The sequence below is a fragment of the Acanthaster planci genome, linkage group LG07, assembly GCF_054643075.1.
Source record: "Acanthaster planci isolate LZ-2023a linkage group LG07, COTS_SCS, whole genome shotgun sequence".
NCBI lineage: Eukaryota > Metazoa > Echinodermata > Asteroidea > Valvatida > Acanthasteridae > Acanthaster > Acanthaster planci.
Window position 1 is genome coordinate 11,485,740 of NC_141783.1, and position 22,413 is coordinate 11,508,152.

Here is a 22,413-nt window from a genome sequence, read left to right on the forward strand (position 1 = left end):
CAGATTTGTGAAATGGATTCCAACCGGAACTGAATGATTAATTTGCCAGTCACGGAGCCCCGTCTTCCTAGAAAATGTCTATGAACAGAAAATGGGTATTATGGGTTCACAAACCAGAATGTGTAACTACTGATCATTCCTTGACATCACTTCGTCGACATGGTAACGCTTTTAATATTCCTCTGAGGCCGCACATGACCGGAAGGATAATTGTCCAGAAATTGCATGGGTGTGAGGTCAGCGATTGTTCCGCGTCAAGCCGTGGAACTCTGGTGAGGCCACTGAGGACTTAAGGCCGAAGGCCAGAGTGTGACACGTCCGTCGAACGGTCAAGAATTTTGGCCCAGGGCGGAAAGATGTCGATATCCCAATGTTCAAATCTAACTGTTCAGTCGGGGAGAGGGATCCTATTTAAACTCAAAGCATTTGCTGACGTCCGCTGTTGAGGTAAAATTTGCAAACTACGTTTTGCAAACTGGCAATTTTAATCTATTGCATTAATTTTATAGACTGTGTTCAAGACACCAACATTAATCTGCCTTATTGCGAAGTTATGTATTTCGAAAGGTGTACAGTGTGGGGCGCATTACTGAGTAATATCACTCCGTGGATTGATGTTCAATTCAGGTACCGATGCAATTATTCTTACTGTACCCGTAAGTTGTTTGTAAACTCGTTTTCAGACAAATGTCAGAGCAAACAAAATGTTTGAACTTCCTAGCTTACCGAAAACTAGCGGTTACAAGTTATCTGATAGACGGCTTGAATCCATGTTAGGGTAAAAGCAACCACACTCAACCATGGCCAATAACTCGCAGATTCCGGGTGCTTTCTGCTCTTTTTTGTACAAATATTCGTTTACTCATTCCCCCACCCCGCCCTGCAAGTTTGGCTGGAAGGGCATTGACTTACAATCCCTATCAATAAAAACACTTCTTTTCGACCAAAGTGTATTAACTCCACAAAGAGTGTTCATACACATTCAGTTAAGTGATGTTGTTGCTGTTAGTAATGTGAGAGCGCTTGTTTGTCATGGTGCTCATGAGTCGCTGTCCACGGAGAATTACGAACAGTGGCGTCTTGGACGAAAACGCGTAAGAAGTCAACTCCTCCGTAAGGTCGGCGTTTGTACATTTATTTCGATACTTTTTGTGTTTCTAAACTGCAAGAGTAAATGTGGTAAGTTCGAAGTTGGACTGCTTCCAGGAACTGCTGGCAAACTAGGCGCGGGAAGGAACTGAGTTCCACGACCTGCAGGCCGTGCCATGCTGAACTCAGTGTAACAGGGAGTGACGGATGTAGGCCAACCCAGAATTAATAATCAAAATGATGCCTCACGTGCATGTCGTGACTGGCGGGGTGTATGTCGACGAAATGTGATTGGCTGTTGGTGACGTAATGTTTCTCAATAGAGCACATGAGGTTGATGTGCTTGATAGTAAAAGAATCGAAAGACATCTGCGCGCTTCTGTTTTTTTTTCCGAATGAGACAAACAACTTTCTCCAAGGAAACAGGATATTGGTTTGAATGCCTGCCCCTTGAGTAATGTCTTTGCCCCCTGCCATTCATAATATGTCACGCGTAATTAATAATGCAAGTCTAGTAGTGGAATGTTAAAGCTAAAGAAGGACTCAACTGGCATTTCGGCTGAAGTGTGAAGGTACAGTCCCAGTGCAAGATAGTAAAGTCCCTTTTTTGTGAAGGCATAAGCTTTCAGTGCAGCAAGAAAATTAAATGCATTTTTTTTCAACAACTGACCCGGTGCAATTATTCTGGTGAGAGTTCTTTGACTGTATAATGGTTCAGCCGAATAATGGCAAAGTTCGACCAGTTCCAGTGGATATCCGCCAGACAGCCATTGAAAAATGTCATACCGGCTGAAAACAAATATGTTAAAACTTTTGTTTCTGATTTAAAAAAAATTGCATAATCTGAGCGCGGTTTAGAGATCGATGGAAACAGGGAAAATAAAGTGGAAAGAACACGCCCGAAGAATTTCATGCCAATAAAATTGTGTTTTCCCATAGTGAGCCGAGGCACTCGTTGATTATGAAAACAGTTAACCTAAAACTGCTTATCAAGTTGAATTAACAGTGCAATTGGAATTAATTGTACCAAACCTCTGATAATATCATCGTACAAGAATGTTAAATAATTGCTACTTTGGACAATCCTCCGTTTTACAGACCCGTCGAAAAACAGTTTTGTTGGTTTAGATGTATAACTGAGCATTTGTTCTGCGGTTGGATTTAAGTCACCGATTTACACGTTGCACTTTGTGTACACAAACCTGCCAAATATTTGAGTTGCTCTCTTTTCTTCTCTTGTCGCAAGTGGACCCATAACAATGCCAATTCTTTTGCGTAGTTTGTTTACTTAAGCAAAACTGGCATCCGTACCTGAAGTCCCAGTACATTTCGAGGGATTCATCGCTTTACACCAGTCTTGTTAAACTCTAGATAATAGGCGTTAAGCGGAAGCGGTGGAGTGAGTCCGTACCCACAGACTCAGCACTTCAGACTGAAGCAGGAACTGACATCATCTTATTGCGGTGGAAGTCATCCAATCAGAGGCGGGGTATCCATGGAGGGATAACAAACACTATCACGATTTTAAGCCGTTTTGCTCCACTCGACTGCGGTTATAAGAGCTGATTGTAATTACAACTGGCTATATTCCCAGAAATAGAGCAGACGCTTGAGGTGGGTCATTTTGCGAGATCCGTGAAGTGGAGAAATAGCGGCCTTGGAGGACGGCTATATAACCGGCAAGTCAGTGGTCATCTTGTTATAAAAGTTCTTTGTGTGTGTGAACAACATCACTGGTAAATCGCGATACTTCTGCTCAACACGTTACGCTCGTACAACTGAAATGTACAGTTTCACATTTTTTGCGCTTCTCGGAGCGTTTCTAGGATGCAGTCTCACTCCAGAAACATTCGCTCTACCTCCTAGTAATGTTGCCTCGAGGGCACGTCTCTATGTAAGTAAATCCAAAAAGAACTCAACTCTTAGCTGTTCGTCTTAACTAAAAACAAGTTAACTATGATTACGTCTTCTATTCAATTGTACTCTTCAGGCACTTCTCTAGAACACATCGCAGAAAACATTCAAGTGTAAATATGTTGTTTCAACAGGAATTTCTTGAGAAGTACGGCTATTTCGATAACTTGCCCTCAAAGACTGAGGGTAAACCCCCAACTGCAGATGAGCAACGGGAGGCGATTGTGTCTATGCAGCGCATGGCCGGCATACCTACGACGGGGGAATTGGACGAGAAGACGGCTGAAATGCTACGCAAGTCCCGCTGTGGAGTCAAAGACGGAAATCCCCGTGACATAGTGAAGCGGCCAGACCAAGACCAACGTGAGAGGCGGTATTCAGTGCTAGGCGACCCGTACAAATGGATGGACAAGACAGATCTTACATACAAGTGAGGTTCTGACGATTTCTTAAAAACTGGCAACTTCTGTCGTTTTTTGTCCAAATGTGAACGTTGTCATCTGCGAATAATTGTTTTTGCATTTTTAGTTGAACAGTAACAATCAAATTTGAATTTGCCGATTCTTCTGAATTACTAAATGAATAATCAGTTAATTTTTCCAAGTTAATTGTTCCAACCAGTGGTTGGAACAATTAACTTGGAAAAATTAAGCTCTAGCTTTATCACGTTTGACATCACAAGTGTTTTGTCACAATCCGGCAGGAAGATTTTAGTGTACTGCAAAATGCGCCAAAAGTGGCTGAAAATGCCTTTTCTTTTTGCTAATTGAAGTTGTACTGACCAAATTTGTTTTTCCACCCTGAAGAGTAATGAACTACCCCGGTGAGAATTCGCCAGACTTGACTCGCGAGCAAGTGGACCAAGGCATCCACGCCGCCTTCAAGGTCTGGAGTGACGTCACACCACTGACCTTCACCGAGATCCACTCCGATGACGCGGACATCAGGATTCTGTTCGGCGGCAGGGCGCACACCAGAGTCCCGGGAGATCCTCCATTCGACGGCCCCGGTGGCACACTCGCCCATGCCTTCACCCCAAACTCGGGATGGGGAGAGACCGACGGAGATGTACACCTTGACGACGACGAAACCTTCACTGAAGGTGTTTTCAGAGGTAATGCATTTTTTAATCTAGTGATTTGATCATATTTGATTGACCACTCCCGTAATCAATTGACGCTAGCTAAGGAAAAGGACTATATCAAGACCCGAGTTTTATTTAAAATTCTATCACCAGATGCTAAGATGCCTTAACCTTTCAGTAAAAATTCATATTTATTATGGAAGGCACTCAAAACTTTCTATTGGCAGATTCTTTTGGTATAGTGACCTGTGATACAAATCGTGCCTTGTATTTTTTTCAGTGTTTATTTATTTTCCATCAAACATGTACAAAGGAATAAAAAGTTTGTGATTATATTTCCAAATAGCCTTTTCTTTTTTAAGTGGCTTTTCGTTTTAAATTCGTATAGTCTGTAGTTCATCTTTCATCATGTTCTTATTTGTTCGAATACTTCCTGTACAGGCACTAACCTGTTCTACACCCTGGCACACGAGATCGGCCACGCCCTCGGCATGTTCCATTCTGACGTATCGGATTCCCTCATGTGGCCCTACGACCGTGGCTACATCCCTGACTTCAAGTTACCCGAGGACGACATCTTGGGAATCCAGGCTCTCTATGGTAAGATTTTCTTTTGATACCTCAAAACAATACTGGAGACCGCGTCTTCGAGCCTCTCAAGGTGGTTCGTGATTTTACTGGATTGTATTGGAGAAGTTGGAGCTGGTCCCTCATAACAAAACAAAAAACAAAAGCAAAAAGAAAAACCAGTGCAGACTAGGCCGATCCTAGGTCAAATCATGGAAGAACGGAAGAGATACTGATGATGTTTTGTTTTCACCTCATTAATTGATTTATCCTGGGTCAAAGTAAGAATTTTTTCTGAAAAACTTTCCCAACCTCCCACAGGGAGCTGCTGTTACCGATTTTTTTTCATTTTGGCCCTTTCAGTTTCTCAAAAAATAAAATAAAACCCTGGCACTATGTCCCGGGAGAGCAAGCATGCTGTTCACCCTCCGCTGGATATGCCAGTGGTCACTAGTTCAAGATTGTGTTCCGTATTTGTGTAAGTATTTGAAGTGGCTCATTTGAAAGCCTGGGCCCCCTGCTTTGTGCCCGGAATTGCATTTGGTTTAATACTCTAAGAGACATAATTATGTGCACTTTTTTTCCGAAGGCCCCAATCCCGACCCAACTGCATCAACACAGCCTCCAGTGACCGTGAACCGTCTGTACTGCGAAAACACGTTCGGTGCCACAGCTTTCATTGACAACGAGTATTTCATGTTCGGGGTAAGTGTGCATGTTCATGTACATCTAATACCTTTCAGCTGCGAAGCGAATTTTCCATCTGCAAGTTATAGATATGTTGTCTATATTGGGTCAACCTGGTGTTATTAGGGTTTGGCCGATAGCAGAGTGGATTTTGTTACCTGTCCTTCCAAAAGAATTATCGAACAATGAAATGCCTCGTGGAGCGATGAAGAGACAGGATGCGCACATTCATCCAAATAATTGAAATTCTTGAAGTAGATGATAAACCAGAACCGTACTAGTTACTGGTGTACAGTTACCAGGACAAGGTCAATAAAGATCCACTTTCGAGGTTTCCAGCAGTATGTTGTTTGTCTAGGCTTTCTGTTTGGAAACTATGTTTCAGTATTAATGAGAGATTTTACTCTGCAATAACAAGACACGTTCTCAATGTTATTTTGAAATTAAAAGTTACTAAAATTACCTGTTTCTTCACATAAAATCTGTCAATTATTTTAAAAAGTTTGGCAATCAAACTTTTGAAAGAAAGGGGGAGACACCGTTTGAAAACATGCAGCCAAATGTACTTCGATAATTCAAGCAAATACAAATTTGAACCGTAACTTAGTGAGATGTGGAAACAGATGTAGATGGTCGTCGTCAATATACGTCCAGCCAAAAAGACAAGTGTCGGCTCTAATTAATAAATGGAATGCATATTTGAATTTCTTGGCAGCGTGGTCTGATGTGGCGGTTCGACTCTGATCGTAATCTCCTCTCTCCCCCTGAGGGTCAATCTCCGCGGGACATTTTCCCCAAATTTCCGGCTGATGTCAGGGCTGTCTATCACGAAGGAAGAAGTGGCAACGTTATTGTACTTAAAGGTAAATGACACCACTTGCAAAATTGTCCAGGTTCATATGGAGGAATGTGTCTAGTAAAAGAGCCCTGCAGTCGGTGTCACTAGCTGGTCGATGTAGAATGGGATTTTTGCTGACGGAACATTGTCTCATTAGTTAATCAGCTTGTAGTTGAACAGACATGAAAATCTGTACAAGACAAGACTGAAGCAAGATCCAGACCATGGGTGGGGGGGGGACAAGTAAGCAACGTCCCTGGTAAACTCCAGTCGAAATAGGCTGCTCAGAAATAATTTCCTGAACAAAATGGCTCTGTCCATACAAAACAACCTCAATTTAAGATACCTAATTATCTTCACAATGATTGATCAAAAAACTCCTCATCTTTCTTTTTTTTTTTTGGGGGGGGGGACATGGCTCTGTTGCCCCTCCCCCAGCATCCACCCTTGAGCAAGACAAGCTATCTAACACAGCAGTTACTTCAGCGTTCTTATTTCCCGATCTCAAACCGACAGCAAGGAACTACTGGGTGTACGAGAAGTCATCGTCCTGGACTAATACCTCACCTCAGTATCAACTGAAAGACATCAACCCGGACACAAGGACGGATTTCCCCCAGCACGTCAGGGAACTAGGCTTCCCTAGGTCCGTTTCAGGGGTGGTCCACTTAGCGGAAGTCGGGTTCTCCTACCTAATCAAGGGCAAGAAGGTGTTCACCTTCGATGAGTACCGACTGGAGCTATCCAAGACCTCAGCTAAAGTTAGCAACGTCTTCGAAGGTGTTTCCGACAGACCATCTTCAGCCTTTTTCGCCCAAGGTTGGTTTTGCTATATTTTCGTTCTCATTGGTTTTGCTAAAATTGCATTTCAGGGGACTCGGACTGATATAATGGGGCTATCGCCCCAAACCATTCCCATCCTACCATTTCAACTCCATGTCATGCATGCGGATTAACCCCCATAAGTACAGTGAGAAAGACTGGACATGTGTAATATATTTCCTGGAAGTTGCTCATATTCCTGGAACTGAATACACTTGTGTCTAGACAAGAAATGAGAATGCGGACTTCCACACACAGTTAACTATGCAATCGCGACTGGCGAGTATTGTAATCATGAAATGTAAACAAATGAAAACCCTTTCTGAATTGGCAGGTTTTGCTAACGTTCTGGTGGGACAAGATTATTACCGTTATGTCTACGACTTCAAGACATCGTCGTTTGTCGCCCTCAGCGGTTACCCAAGAAACTTTGCCGAGGAGTTTCTGCGATGCCCTACCGCATAATTTTGGAGGCGGAAAAACAGACTTCAAAGCGGTATCCAAAACCTGACTTTGGAAAGAATGCCTTTAACAGAGACTCCTAACTGTTCATTTTATGTATGTGCTCTATGTAGTACTTACACATGTATGTATTTATTTACCGCTTGGTAAAATATTTATGCAATTTGATATTTATTTCTGATATTTTATTTTTAAAAATGGAGATTTTGAGCAAACTCTAATTTGTGTTTATGGTAACATTTTAACCATTCTTGTGGAATCTGTGTATGACACAAACGTAAGAGCCAAAAGGCTTAAGTACAGTGTATATTCAAATGGTAATGTAAACATGTTGTTCAAGAACTGCCGTAAAACTTTTTCTCCTGTATAATTTGCACAATTTTCAGACACATACATATGTAAACATGTCGTCGAACTTTGTTGTCCAAGTTCCATTTCTTATACACATTTCAGGTTTTGAGAGGTTTGAAATGTTACTCACGAGCGATGATATTAATGAAACCTTCTTTACAAAAGCAAAACAATAAACACATGAATATGATAGTGCGTCTGTTTGCAAATGTTTTGTCAATGCTTCTTTAATCAGAGGGTGGAAGGCGACAGAACTTTGCGTGTGAACAGTATTTGTTCGTCAAATTGTTTATGAAGGGACACAGCGAGAACAACATTTTCCCTGCTGTACAAACCCTAAGTTATGATCTCCCCCTTCTTCCACTTGCTCAGCGTTACTCCTGTCGCCGGATTCCCACTTCATGCAAAGGCACAATATTTTAAAAAGTGTACTCTGCTTGGGAAGGGATACAGTTTTGGTTTCCTGCGGACCGCGATTTGGACATGAGTTACTTTTGTCGCTGTGCACTGGAATGAATACCGCTCTTACATACAACATGTATTGGAGCTTGTTTCTGGCTTGACAAACTAGGGTATTCCTAATCCCCGCCCATGAAAACGGCCAAACAACCCACCCTCCCAAAAATGAGGAATAAAATGGAAAACGCTCTCCAATGAAGCCGTTGACCATTCTTTAACAAAACGTTTGGACAATTTACACGCAATCTATCCAACAGCTGGTCATTTTTAACCAAAAGTTGAGAAAGATAATTCTGTCTAAAACTTCGAGCTTAGATTATCGTCATCAAAGCAGAGCAAAACAAAGTATGACATGCATAAAAACTATACAAAACTAATTAAAGTGGAGAACATAACTATAGCGGCTTATGTATACAAATAATCAGAAAACAAACTCTTAATTTCAATTTTTTCTGTTTTTAATCATTTTTAAAAGAATAATTAAAACATACAAATATAGTATGGAGAAATATTGCTTCACTAAGTCAGGCATGCAATTGAATTATAGCCGCGAATGCTCTTAAAACGAGCTAGCTCTTAATGCCGGTATTAATGCTATAAAAATGTTGGCGCCGGAATACACCAGACAGAGATTCCTATATCTGGTGTATTCCAGCTCCAACATGGATATAAAATGGTTAATTTGACACAACTGGCAATCAAAAATACCTGTTTCATAACAAAGCGAATTACTTTCCCTTCTTTCACGATTAGTACACTTGCATTTTTTATGTACAGCTTAAGTAACGATTAATTAAAAGGGATATAAAGACATCCATGACATAAAGTCCGTACACATGATGTACAAGTCTGTCGAAGGCTGACGATTTGTATTGATTAAAAGAATCCTGTTCAGCCTTGATGTTTGAATTTATGCTCTGATTTTAGTGATTCAAAATTAAAGTGCAATGACAACACGGACTATTATAAGGCATCTTTATTTTGTCATTATATTGAACGCCAGTAATGACGCTGAAACGAGTACGGGAGACCGGCGGAGAATTAAATTGGCACTTTCTTCTCAAGCCATGGGATGTGTTAATACGAGTGCGTAGCACAGCAGACAAATTAATGCCTTGACCATTTCCTTGAATAATTGGGTTTTTAACGATCTTGATCTGTTGGATTCTACCACGGCATTTGGTCAAGAAGCGACCTGGGACGTCGGCCTTTCTTCTTGCCCTTGCCTTTCTTGCCTTTCTTGCCTTTCTTGCCTTTCTTGTTCTTCTTGTTCTTCTTCTTTTTCTTCTTCGGCTTGGTAGCTCCGGTCCCTCCACCACTTGCCGGTCGGGGTGGTGCGCTCCCACCGGAACCATTCGGGTTGGCTTCAATAAACGGCATAAAATTCCTCAGACTTTTACTGTTCCAAGGCAAATAATTATTTCAATGTCGCCCAAAGAGGGCGCTCGTCAGTTTGTGGGACTCGGCACTTGGAAATTTAGAGACAGTGATCTCTCAGCCTGGGCTAGACGTAAAGTTGAGGCATGTATGAATGCACTGATGCTTTGCGTAGTGTCAGAGGAGGTCAAGGGTACAACGTTACATGCAGCATTATTAAGGTTAAATTGATTAATAACCAGCTAATTTAACGTTTGTCAGTTTCTCCTTTATCTGTACTGCGATCGACTGAAACAGGGTGACAATTCAGACTAATAGATCAGAGTTACATTTACTGAGTGGAAATAATTGATTTTCAACTTCAAAGATTTCTTGCGTTTGAGTAATTTTGACTCAAGTCTAGTCTCAATTTATTGCAAAAAGTTGATAAATAGATACTTTATTTCAATTTTCAGAAGGGTGTTCATGACTTGTTCAGTTGTAGCCGTCTTGGACAAAACATGGTGTTACAAAGTTTTGTGCATGAACGTTTGTGCAGCCGTTTGTCTTGAACACGAAGGACAGCTGACAATTAGTTCGTGATGAGGTCAGATTTAAAATGAAGACTTACCACAATGGTAGTTCCTGTCTCGGGCTCCTAAATAATGAGACAAAAAATAAAACAAAAAACGTTTTCGTTTTGTGCACTTTTGGTTTCGATTAATTTTTTTTACATTTCCAATGAGGTTAAAAGTATGCCACTTTCATATTGGTTATTACTGCAGTACCCAGAAGCTCCATACCACGTTCAAATAGGACTCTTTGCCCATGTGTAGATAGCATTTACTAATTGGCTAAAAGCATAGTAAGAATTCGCTATTAAGTGCAAGGACACGGGATACTGACCCTATATTCTCCTTCCAGAGGAGATTTTAGAGGATTTCTAAGGATAATTACAAAGAATGCACTTACTGCACTCGCCACACATAAGTGGGCATCCTACTGGTACCATGGGGTCAAAGGAACAGAAGGACGCGTCGGGCCAACCGGGGTTCTGGTGACAATACCTGTGAGTGTCTTCACAGACCTCTAAGGATTGAAAACATAGAGTCACACAATTTGTAGGCCTATATGTACAGAGTATGCAATGATAAACTAAGATACGGACTTGCACCTACGATACAAAAAGCTCAGAATTAACCGTGAGAACTGTTACCTAAGTGTCGCTGCGAAATGAAATAAAAATGACAAGCAAACCTGCCCAAAACTATCCCGAGACACTTGCAAACGTTCATTTCTTTGAAAAATATAAATACATATGTCAAAACTATAGCTCCCGAATCAGATTTTGCCTATATCACAACCTTAGACCTTTCTTTTTTGTCTAAAAGCCAAAAATAGAGCGCTGACGCTCTGACGTCGGTGAAAAATAATTTGAATTAGTCAGCTCAATACAGATTGAACCACGGCAACACTTCCAGCGTTCGCTGGAAACTTGCACACGAATTGATCGTGGTCGTAAAGTACTGCCTTCCCACATATCTTTCGCTCGCGCCAAGAAAGCTGTAATAGAGTTGGTCGCCTTAATAAAGTGCAATCTGAAGGAGTTGAATCCAGCTTCGAATCCAACAAGCAATATATGCAGCATGACGTCCTATAAAGGACGTGACCCTCATGGATAATCAGTTTAATTCCCCAGACTGATTTGCATCATCTAATCAAGTGATGGATCACTAAGCAACGTGTGGCCTTGCTCGATTTCGATAATGCACCTCCAGCTCTTCCATCTTCGACCCATCATCACTTTTCTCACTGCAGAGAAGGAGAACTTCCCATGACTTGCCATTTCTGCAGCTGTGAGTCAGCCCCCACCAAATAAATCACATCCGAGACATCGGGACCTATGTTCGAGTAAATGTGAAGGGAGCATTTTAAATGCCACATCTTGCGTGTAATTAATAGGAGGGGTAACAACGATTGGCTTGCTGAGCTATTTAACATCATCTCAGGACTGGAGGTAACCTGCCGGAACCGCTGATTTCCCATCTGCAAACTTAAGCAAAATGTGAGGAAAAACTTAATAATGAGGGCTCTTCCTACGAAAATATTTGTGTAAAGGAGTAGGCCACTTGTGCCCTTTCGTGAGCGTCCCACTCAGCACTTGAGAGAACCAAATCGAGAAGAGCTCAATTGTTTATCGTGATTTTTATGGAAAGAGCAGCTAGTACCACTGACCACCTTCCTGGCCCCTAGCGAAGGATACCCAATGCCACCTGCCGATTGGACCCGGTTTACGCCACTTGGAAGTGATGGCCACGCGTTCAGAATCACGGGGCAGAATTGTTGATAATCTTGGGAGACCTTTACTTGTTAAAACTATCTGAAGATTGATTAAGTGCTTTTCTGCACACTTCCTGATAATTTTGTGAACTTTTTGAAATGCTAAACACGTTTAGCGTTTTGGGGGATACTGTTTGGCCAATAAACATGAATGAATACGAATTCCACACTTCATGTCTAAATTGTAGCTGCAATGAATTTGTAGTTTACACAATTTTTTTCTGCATCTTTGTACTCTTCTTTAAAGTATGAAAACTCTTTCACACTCGTATTTGGTTAAATGCACTGAAAAGTGTATGCTTTTCTAAACAATTAAAATTATCCATTTTTCCGGACAACTGAGGGCGCTGTTGCTGTGAAATCATCTAAGGAAGACATGGTTCAGTGCAAAGGTGTTTCTGTTCAGACTGTGAACCCAGAATTTACTAACTGAAAACAGTTCTGAGAGAAGGATTGAAAACTGAGTCCTGGAAAATCTACAAAATGCAGGACTCCTTTGTGTACAAACCAAGGTAATATTGAGGCTTCTTCCTGAGATGACTCTCAGTTTCGCTCATGAATATGGAATTACTCTAGGCATAATAACCAAAACACACTTTGAACTAATGAGGCAAAAGTTGAAAATGTAACTGAGGCACAAACGTACATTTGGGGGGGGTTGTAAGTTATGTGCAATTACTCTTCATCCGAATATCTCACATTTTCGACATACATGAAACTTTAAGTCAAAAGGATCGTTTTTCTCGGCTTTTGTCGCTATGATCCAATGGCCAACAGTGTGTAAGATTGAGTTGATCACAGTACGGCTCAAATCGCAGCGACCAAAAGAGACATCGATTCAATTAATTTGGATAATGCTTTGCCAGGAAACGAAGCGTACATTTTGTGTCTGTTTTGTTTTGTTTTGTTTTTTGTTTTGTTTTGTTTGTTTTTTGACATCGAGGTTGGACTCAGCAGACGTTGTTTCCCCAAACCAGAACTACTTGGATTTGATTAAGTGTCGAAGCTGCAAAAGGGTCATTTTAACCACGGACCGTTTTAACTAAACTGGGAAAGATTCAACAAGGGTCTTTAATTTTTTGCGGACCATGATTGTAACCGATTCTGTTACAGCAAAAGGAGGAAAGTCCCCATCTCGCAATCTCATAATTTGAGATAAACTGTTCCATCTGTCCATAAACCCTACCTCCGCAGTCTGAACCAAGGAAACCATTAGGGCAGCTGCAGGTGCATCTGTTCGAGTTGAGAGTGCCGCAGTTTTTGCATCTTTTAGCACAAGCTGTGAAAAAAAGAAATTATGGTGAACAGTTTTGAAAAAGTCAGTCATTCAAAATTACATCAGAAATCTCTGTCCTTTTTCAACAGATAATTAATTAGGATGAACCAAGTGTCTGAGTTGCACCAAACGTTTAGATTTCAAAAAGAATTCTTTTTGAAATTTTATACTGTTTGGTAAATTTGTCAAAGAATTGTCTATTAATTTTGAATGTTTCTAACTTTTTACTCAGTTTAATTCTATTGAACTGAATAACAACATGTACAGGAACCGATATAATCATGTATTACCGGGATGAAGTGAACATCTTCTGTATTTCACTGGGTTATTTTCTTCGGAAAGCTTGAAACGAAACTTAATTTTACCCAACATTTTGCCCCAACTATGTTACATCATGACTGTTAGTCTTGAAATTGTGACAAAACATGGATAATAATATACGCGTGGGGCGCAGTGGGTTGAAGGGTTGGGGCTTTTGGCTTGACTTCTGTTGGAACTTTGTGTCTGGGAAATGTTGATTCGGATATCGAGATCTATATGCCCTCGCAAACGTAATTTAATAAGCAACGTAATTCATACTTCGTGCTGACACGGCAAGTTTTCTCATACATGTAGTTTATGATTTCAGTGGGGGGCTCTTTAGGGACAACATACAGAAAACAAATCCTTGATCCCCCAAATTATTTTCCTTCATTGCAGTTGTCAGAAATATAGCCTATCCATGAGGCAACTAAATATGGAAATATTGTGACTTGCTGTATTCAAAAAGAGTCATGCATTTGTGTATTTCGGAATACGTATGCTACGTGGGTGCATTTTAATGAAGGAACGGGACTTACTGCATTCAGAGTTTGACTGGGGGTTGCATCGATCTGAAAATGGAGGCACAAAAACATACTGTTACAGTTTCGTGTAAAATTAAGTTAATTACAAACTTGGACCTTATTTGAGCAACATTAAACTAACAACAATCTATATTAAAATGATTACAATTTAAAGGTATTTATCAATCCATGAAACCTTGCATTTATGAAAAACAATCCATTTATCGCCCGAATTCTCATCGATTCCCATTTAAACGCCAACCGACAAAAAACACTTTCCCCAGGTGAGGCTCGAACTCACAACCTTTGCATCTCTCTACAGCAACGCGTAACGGTTTACTGCCTATAAGTACAACGCGCTAACCGATTGTGCTACTGGGGACAGCTGATCCATAACATATTCGGAAGTTATTTATAGCTTCTGTTTTAATTAAGTAAATAGACGTATCTGTCAAGAACGGAAGATACAAACGGTTACGGTACTATGGGCACGATCCTTTTTTGAGAACAAGGAATATGAATGAGGTTTCCGAATTTACTCATAAATTTCGGAATAAATTTCACTCGTTGTTGATTGGGTTTTTACCACCTCTTCTCTCTCCCCATCCAATAACTCCTTGAAGATAATTTGTACTACGTAGTTGTGCCTTGTAATTAACTGGGGAATATCATCCCCCGACATCCTAGATGTACGTTTTGAAAACCGAGAATGATAGTAAAGGGTTTTTCGCCCCCCCCCCCACACACACATTGAGAACCTTGGTAACAGCGCTTAGCCGATGATGTCGCGAAGACGCTTGGACGAAACCTTTGCAGAAGGACAATCGACATGAAGTATACCAGTAACTGTTTAAAGTAATAAAGAGGGTCGTTGGCCCAAAAAGAATGCATTACGGAGATGCTCCCACCGCGTTTAGAATTATAATAAATCAATGTCCCAATGGGTAACTGATGGCCCGCATTCTTCCCTTCTTGAAAATAATCAACGTTGTTTTTAGGTATACAAACTGGTCACTTCTAGGCCGTCAGCAGGTGGTATGCCCTTGAAATTCAATTGAAGTTTAGATCTCAGAGGAGGTAAATGCAGATTTCGCAGGCCTAAAGCCCAAACGTTTGTTGTCCCTATTCGGCCTCCACTAGTTAAAACATGACCTTGATTTGGCCCGTGTCCTAGAAATGATTATTGTTCTTGGTCCACGGCTTACAAAATCTATCCCTCGTTTTGGCCAAAGACGGACGGAATGTTGCATCCCCCCCGCCCACACACACACATCCACACCCACACAAAAATGCTAAAAGATTTATTTCTCGTCCTTTGTACATGTATAGGCTACAGATGAATTTGAACGCCACGTTTCGAAAGGAACAACCGCCCGAAAGATACTCACGACACAAACCACGGAAGCAGAACGGTGTATCGTCACCGCACTGACTACAGACAGCGCCCGTTTGATAAGGCTTCTCACCGTGGAAATTCCCGCTGGAGGTAAAGACACAAGCGAATCGGTAGATTTTTAATAACTCATTTCCTATGAGCCTCTTGCAACGGAGTATTGAAGAGTTTTTAGAGTTAATATCACCCCGAAAACAAGAGTCGATTTTTTAAAAACATTCTGTATGACCCGTGCAATGCTCAAGGATAATTGGTACTTCGTGCTTGCGACGGTATTTAACCCTACAAATTAAAGTCGGGAAACGATTGAAATGTGCAGCCAGATTGGGAATTTGAAGAATATGCCTTTACCTCAGCACAGGCCCTGGGTATACTTACGCCGGTCCGTAATTGCATACAACGAACCATGCATTTCTCTCATTGCCAATACTAGAGCAGAACTTGACTCCACATCCAACCTTGTGAGAATCTGCCCATACAACCTGATGGGAAGACCGACAGAAAAACAGACATGAATCAAAGGCTGTGCAGGGCCTGGTAGCTTCTGCAAACCTTTATTATTTTAATTAGGATGTGGGCTGGGGAAAAATGCCGGAGAAATACGGGTGATTCACAATAGTGCGCCTCCTAGAGTTTGCAACGCGTTGGCCAATCACAGTACGCGAAATCTGTCGACCCAATGTGCATTTGGAAAGGGTCGACAGATTTCGCGCGTCGTGATTGGCCAACGCGTTGCAAACTCTTGGAGGCGCGGCGCACTATTTTGAATCGCCCGTTTGCTGCTGCAAGGATCTTCTTTTTTTCGTATGCTTTGAGAGCTCAAGTGTATCATTTACAAAACATACAATTTTCAAACTGGAATAGGAAGTACAGAAGTAGGTCACGTGAATGTAATCTGCTTCATGTCCTAAACACCTGATACACTAGAGTGCTTGTATTCCCGATCTATTTTGAATATGGCTACCCGTTTGGAATGGTTTAATGAGTTTCACTGGGAGCAGGTATATCCACCAAGCATCCGTCATCGCAGACCGAGGCATCCGAAGTTCATGCCCCCACGGAGGGCACGCTAATGTGTCGGTCACAGGGGAATTTCGAACGTTACCGTTGGGGCATGAATTTGAAACCCTCCGGCAACAGCTGAGATCACCCGTTTTACAAAACAGGAATGAAAGGTCTTAAAGACAACTGGTTGATTATTTTTGGCGCAGAAGTTGAATTGCGCTTTTTTTATCCCGAACTTCATGCCTTTGGTCGGCTCTGGGTGTCGAATTCGGTCTTGTGGGTATTGATAAAATCACCGGTGACATGCAGTGATAACTCAAGATAATTGGAAGAAGGTTTTCATTACGGATACGAAACTTTTTTTCGTAAATCTCCCGATCACTGGCCATGTTTGTTTAATTGTTTTCCTTCCTTCAACGAAACTTTCCGCTGTCTTTTTAAATTCCAAGGTGCAATTTTGAACTCCATTTTTGTGGACAGGAATTTTAAAATGCATTCCATCTTCATCAACTTATTAAAGGGTTTCTTTTGACAATGACCCCAACTTTAAAAACGTTTCTGAAGAATGGCAGGTCAGTTTCGTTAAAAGCATATTTAGATGATACTCAGAAAGGCACGCAGCAGCAGTAAACATTTGGCAAATTAACTACCGCCAGGGACCCTTATCATGCAGGAATGATACTGACCTATAAGCTATTTGCGCCTTTGGTAGAGTTCCAGAATCGAACCGATCTGTAATTGTCACTGTAGAGGCACGGTTTCAAAAATCCGCTCATCCCCTACCTTTTCATAACAGGAAAAAAACATTCCTTCTCATTCTTGTCGCAGACGGTCTGACTGATTGTGAAGACACTGCCATCGGCGCCTACAGGTGCCCTAACGACATGCCGCATTCACGACGCTGCATGCAGCGTATAATAAAATAGACTGACACGATCCGAACTTTCTTTTGGTTTCCATTCAATCATTCGAGCTCGTCAAGGGCATGAGTCTTTCAGTAAAACACGCAATCAAGCTCCTGATGTTCACTGTTGACCAACGTCTTTGGCGCTCTCTGTAATATGCATGATCTCTTCTTATGGTGTTTCTAAAACAGATTGGCAAGCTCGAGGCTCAACTTTTCTTACGTCGCGACGTTGTTCAGTTTTTAATGGAGATGTCTAATTATGCTCGGTATACCTGTAAAGATGACTACACTGTCATCGCTGGTATTCTGATCATTCAGGTCAGTTACTTACATATGCTATTATGGCCTCTCATTTTGGCTACGACTGAGAAGTCAAAGTATAGAGCTGCGGGTCGCAGATGTTTGGAAGTTGAGGTACAACGTTTGGAAGTTTCAAAGTCGAAGTATACGACTTTTGGAAGTTGACGTTCAGTGTTTATCTGAGTTTTGAAACACAACATTTTCATATATTCAAAATGTGTTTGATCTGAAAAGACGTAAGCAAGAATATTTTAGGCGTGCAATTCACAGGGGCATATGCAGTAACCCCCCCCCGGGTGCCCTTTTCAACTGCTTCTCAATATTCATTCACCCACGGACGAATACGGTTTCCAGTAAACTCATATGCTGACTTTGTGAAGCGTTTTCTTTTTTTAAATCCAGAAGTATAATTATAAGCAGTAAAAACAATTCAGGAAGAGTGTTAACCATTTTCATCCCCCACAAAACTCGCCTTTCGCACGCCGATTAACTACGTACCCACCTGCGTATAGTGCCCACACTCCCTGCCATCGCCGGAACATTCGTTACTGCTATAGTGGTAGCCAGACACCTCGGAATACCAGAACTGCACGAAGTCGGAGGCTGGGGGCGGCTCGTTGGGGTTGCCACCCCGCACGAAGATGTTCTGCCCCACCGGATCAAAGGAAGACGGGTTGATAGCTTGGCCGTGCTCAAATCGGCAGCGGTCGGCCCACCGCTGGGCCATGGAAGCCAGATTGGCATCCCAGGTCTGTTAAGGGGCAAGACGATAGCCCAGTAAGATTTGAAACTTTGCGTGTTGGAAGTTATACTTTTCAGAACCACCTCACTTCTGGAAGAGATCGAGCTCCAAACGGAGTTGATCTGTCACTCAACAAAAGATATTGATGTATGTAAAAATGTTACTCCCGACCTTGCAACAATGACACCATCGTGGTAGCAGTTACTGTATCGCGTGCATTGGCGCACAAGAGTCCTTCGTCACAGAACACAAAACTGAATTGTGTTACTAATCGCAATGCTAGGAGGAGCCTGCAATTTTGTTTGTGCAACTGCTGTGTCTTATTAGGCTCACTTAGTGGATGTGGTGGCGTATCAAACGAGGAAGGGTGGGGAAAATTTGCTCAATGGAGACATCTTGCCAATTCGGTTTCTTCTGGAGGTTGAGATATATCGTTTGCGCCGATGAAAAAACGTCCCTTTGCAGAGTACATTATTCAGTAACAGAAAAATAACTGACATGCGATTGAAAACACAGCAATTATATTTACAGTGCTTTATATCACTATGTTCTATGAGACACACTCAGCTATATAATGAGTTTGCCTTGTATTCGCCATGTTAAATGCCATTAATTTAAGCGGTCTGCTATACCAATACAGAAAACACTTGAAATCCTAATTTGAAAAAAAAATCGTTTATGATAAGCAAACCTCCTACAAAAACACTAAAGTCTGAAGTTCACTAGTGATCAAAAAAGTTTAGGATTTCAGATGAATAAATACAGAGGGGGAAAGAGATTTTAAATATCAGGTCTCTCTTTTATTAGGCGAGAACAGATGGATGTTTGCTGGTCCGTCGACAGACACTTTTGCACTTCTACCCTGTCACGTTTATCGATCCTGGTACAGCGATTAACTTGTCTTTCCGGGAGGTCATTACTGTAGCAATGAAAAGACATTAACGCATGAATTTAGGGGGAGGGGAACTGCCTGGTTAACTGAGTGTACAAATGTCTTTTATTTGACCTTTTAAAGCGACGCAAAGGGAGAAAATTTCCCTTTGCGTTGAAGAGTCCCCGGCCCGCGTGAACGTAAAGAACACATCAGATTTCAGTAGTTTGCGACTGATAAACGTCCACAGAGATGGCAACAACGAAACGGTAATCGATCGATTCCCGATTGGATTTTGCAAGATTCACGTGAATAATTTTTCAAGTTCTGTGGTTGAAACTTAAACTTAACATTTTTCGCACTACACAACCATTTCACTATTTGACATGTACCGACAGGGTGCAGTTGGGTACCGTAAAGAATTGGAAATGGTCCTGGACATTGGCAGTCACATGACCCGTAAAAATATACAACACACTTTTACGGGACAGAGAATCTGATTTTACTGTTGCCCTTGTGGCAACCATGAACAAATACGACATACGCTCTGTGTGAGTAGAAGGATAAAAGGTGAGTCTTGACTTTGACGAGGGAGACCTTATGAGTCGGGATACCTCCAGCTGGCCAGTCTACATGTTTTTCGTCTTCGTTATTGGATGCATGCCGGTACTTGAGTCCGACGTGCCTGTCTTACTTGCTGAGTAAGACTGAAGAAATTTACTATTGAAGAAGACTAGAATTGGCATAACTCTTGCTTATATAGATTCATGCATACTTGATTGTTCCTTGTAAGTTGATTGTTTTAGCATATTGATGACGTTTGAGTGACACCCTATACTTTGCTAAACTCGATTCGACATTTTGGGTAAAAAACAAGCAACTTTGGTATTTTGATTGAGCAACAAATGTGCTTTGGTATCCTAATTAATAAGTTGTTTAAGAAGACTTTCCGATTTAGAAGGGAGGAGATTTTTAAACAGGTGAATTTGTATAACTCCAAGTTTGGAGAAAGTTGGTAGTTTTCTTGATTGGTTAGTAACTGTATTTGGGGAAAAAGATAACTCTCATTTGACTTTATCGACGTTCGAGTTTTGTTTAGTTCTTTTGACAACTTGGAAGAGATGGAGAAACTGTGGGCACTTGTCCATAAGCGAAATTTCTTCACGATTCAGTTCGTGAAAGCTTTACTTATTAGTTCGTTTGTAAATATTTTGATAACTTTTTTTATTTCATCAATTTGGAAATTTTGAACTTCCGTAATATTTATTATTATTATTATGATATTTATCATTCTGTGTATTTGTGTTTCCTTGCTTTTCACGTTTGGGTTGATTCTGGCAGACAACACAAACACTTTTGTCACTGTTTGTTTCTGGCGCGCGTTACAGAGGGCATGTGGAGGTCCACCATACGGAAACCAAATAAGGTAAGGGGGAACTAGCCACGTGGCTAGGTGACGGACGGATGGGAAATGGAATGATAAATGAATGTCATGGTACATTTGGGAAATGGCTGCCAGTGATCCCAGTTCTTGGTGTCCCTGGGGAAAGCTTTTGTGGTGGGAATCCATCTTGAGGGAAATTCCCAGCAGATCTGGATATCAGTGTCAAGAATTTAACTATAGGGGTATTGCTCGGACAGAATAAGTTAACCATTTTTCCTTTGAAACCATCTACAAAGGGAAGACGGAGTATCTGATCTCGCCATACAGGAACAAAATAAGAGACCGGAGATATCATAATATTATGGACAAGTTAGGCATGCCCTCAGCCAGTCATGTTGGATGGCACGTCCCCTCCCATTGAAATCGTTGCTGGTCCCACGAAATGACCTCTACCGATTACAGATATATATACGAGATTAGCACCGTTTTGATTTGATCTGTCTTAACAATATAGGCCGACATGTCTACATGGCAGTCATTCCAACCCTATATCCAGGAAATGAACTGTGCACCGACATCCGTTTTTCTGCAGAATTAACGAGGCATAATAAGCACGTTTAGATTGTTAACTGCATTACAAATTATGGAGCTATATTAATTATTATGAAACTATAGGTGATACTTGATAATTGTCAATATTGCCAAATCCACTCTTATTATTTCTATAGGAAAACAAAACAACAATTAAATTTTCACTCAACATATCAAGTACATATAACATGAAATCCCCAGCCTAATCAAGTACCAACACAATTATTTACTCTCTTAATGCAATTTATCAGAAAAAAATTGAGTGAGAGTGAAACATGGACATTCGAAGCTCCCTCGTCACAATGATTGACTACTTTTTGCATGATATTTAGTGTTTGTTGGTTACACGGGACCAACAAGAATTGAGGTAGACACAGCACAAAGAGAATAAATTCGTCCTACTTGCACAATACCTGGGTGTTGATGATGAAAATTAGTACTAGAAAAGGCATACCCGCATTACATGCATTTTTATGTGACTACAGCGCACATCAGTGATAAGCATGTATTACAAACACGGCAAGCTCTGTAAGACAGGAAAACGCTCCCCTATGGTCTGACTTACCATGTATTTCATGTCGGAGGCCCCCGGCGACACCGAGGCCCGAAGCTCATTGTGTTTAGTCAGTATCTTCTTGACCTCGGCTGCATTGAAGTCCGTCTGTCCGTTACTGGCCCGGGGTTGTCTACCCCCGGCTGGAGAGAGCAGCCGCTCCCAGGAAAACTTACCCAAACTCTTCGGCACTTCGGTGTCCCCAGCGCTGGTCCCAAGGACCAATGCACTCATCAGAAGAGTAGCCAAGGAACGCGCCATGACTGCAAATGATTTTGACCGATCTGGTCCGTGACGCACGACGCTTCTCCTTTTTGTAACCTCCAAAATTGTTACCTTGTTTGACAGACAGGAGCACAACCTTGCTCCCTTCCTACATGATCCCATTATTCATCTAGCCTATATCTTAATGCAAACTCCCCCATCTTGGATCTCATTAGTATCAAACAAATTTGATTGCTTATCCTAGAGCTTGTCAGCCTTGCTCAGCAAGACTGAAAGTGTTAAACATTTGTCGGAAGTTGTTGAAAAAAGTGCACTCTACATCTCAAAGAAGTTCTCCGGTAGTCAATTTGTGTTCAAATAATATTGTTGGGTT

At 41.4% G+C, this 22,413-nt stretch overlaps 2 protein-coding genes and 1 non-coding gene across 3 annotated transcripts; 1 reads left to right on the plus strand and 2 right to left on the minus strand.

Moving 5' to 3' along the window:
* The first annotated feature begins 2,680 nt into the window (after nucleotides 1-2,680).
* LOC110981860 (matrix metalloproteinase-18-like) lies at nucleotides 2,681-8,009 on the plus strand. The gene is made up of 8 exons (XM_022239845.2): nucleotides 2,681-2,983; nucleotides 3,138-3,433; nucleotides 3,810-4,117; nucleotides 4,529-4,687; nucleotides 5,244-5,359; nucleotides 6,057-6,204; nucleotides 6,696-6,998; nucleotides 7,336-8,009. The coding sequence occupies exons 1-8, from the start codon at nucleotides 2,873-2,875 to the stop codon at nucleotides 7,464-7,466; spliced, it is 1,572 nt and encodes a 523-aa protein (XP_022095537.2). The 5' UTR covers nucleotides 2,681-2,872; the 3' UTR covers nucleotides 7,467-8,009.
* A 704-nt stretch (nucleotides 8,010-8,713) lies between these two features.
* LOC110981861 (cysteine-rich secretory protein 2-like) lies at nucleotides 8,714-22,272 on the minus strand. The gene is made up of 9 exons (XM_022239847.2): nucleotides 21,828-22,272; nucleotides 18,177-18,425; nucleotides 15,841-15,944; nucleotides 15,458-15,549; nucleotides 14,085-14,117; nucleotides 13,156-13,248; nucleotides 10,602-10,718; nucleotides 10,261-10,287; nucleotides 8,714-9,637 (listed from the first exon to the last, which is right to left on the minus strand). Exons 1-9 carry the CDS (start codon nucleotides 22,200-22,202, stop codon nucleotides 9,441-9,443), a joined length of 1,287 nt encoding a protein of 428 aa, XP_022095539.2. The 5' UTR covers nucleotides 22,203-22,272; the 3' UTR covers nucleotides 8,714-9,440.
* Trnai-uau (transfer RNA isoleucine (anticodon UAU)) lies at nucleotides 14,346-14,451 on the minus strand. The gene is made up of 2 exons: nucleotides 14,414-14,451; nucleotides 14,346-14,381 (listed from the first exon to the last, which is right to left on the minus strand). It is a non-coding gene; the product is annotated as a tRNA-Ile (tRNA).
* Nucleotides 22,273-22,413: the final 141 nt, after the last annotated feature.

Coding starts and splice junctions, on each gene's coding strand:
- LOC110981860 (XM_022239845.2), top strand. CDS start 2,873: ATGTACAGTTTCACATTTTTTGCGCTTCTCGGAGCGTTTCTAGGATGC. Junction 2,984..3,137: donor CCTCGAGGGCACGTCTCTAT/GTAAGTAAATCC, acceptor TTGTTTCAACAG/GAATTTCTTGAGAAGTACGG. Junction 6,205..6,695: donor CAACGTTATTGTACTTAAAG/GTAAATGACACC, acceptor TCAAACCGACAG/CAAGGAACTACTGGGTGTAC.
- LOC110981861 (XM_022239847.2), bottom strand. CDS start 22,202: ATGGGATCATGTAGGAAGGGAGCAAGGTTGTGCTCCTGTCTGTCAAAC. Junction 15,945..18,176: donor AGTGTGGGCACTATACGCAG/GTGGGTACGTAG, acceptor TCTTCCCATCAG/GTTGTATGGGCAGATTCTCA. Junction 13,249..14,084: donor CCAGTCAAACTCTGAATGCA/GTAAGTCCCGTT, acceptor TTTTTTTCACAG/CTTGTGCTAAAAGATGCAAA.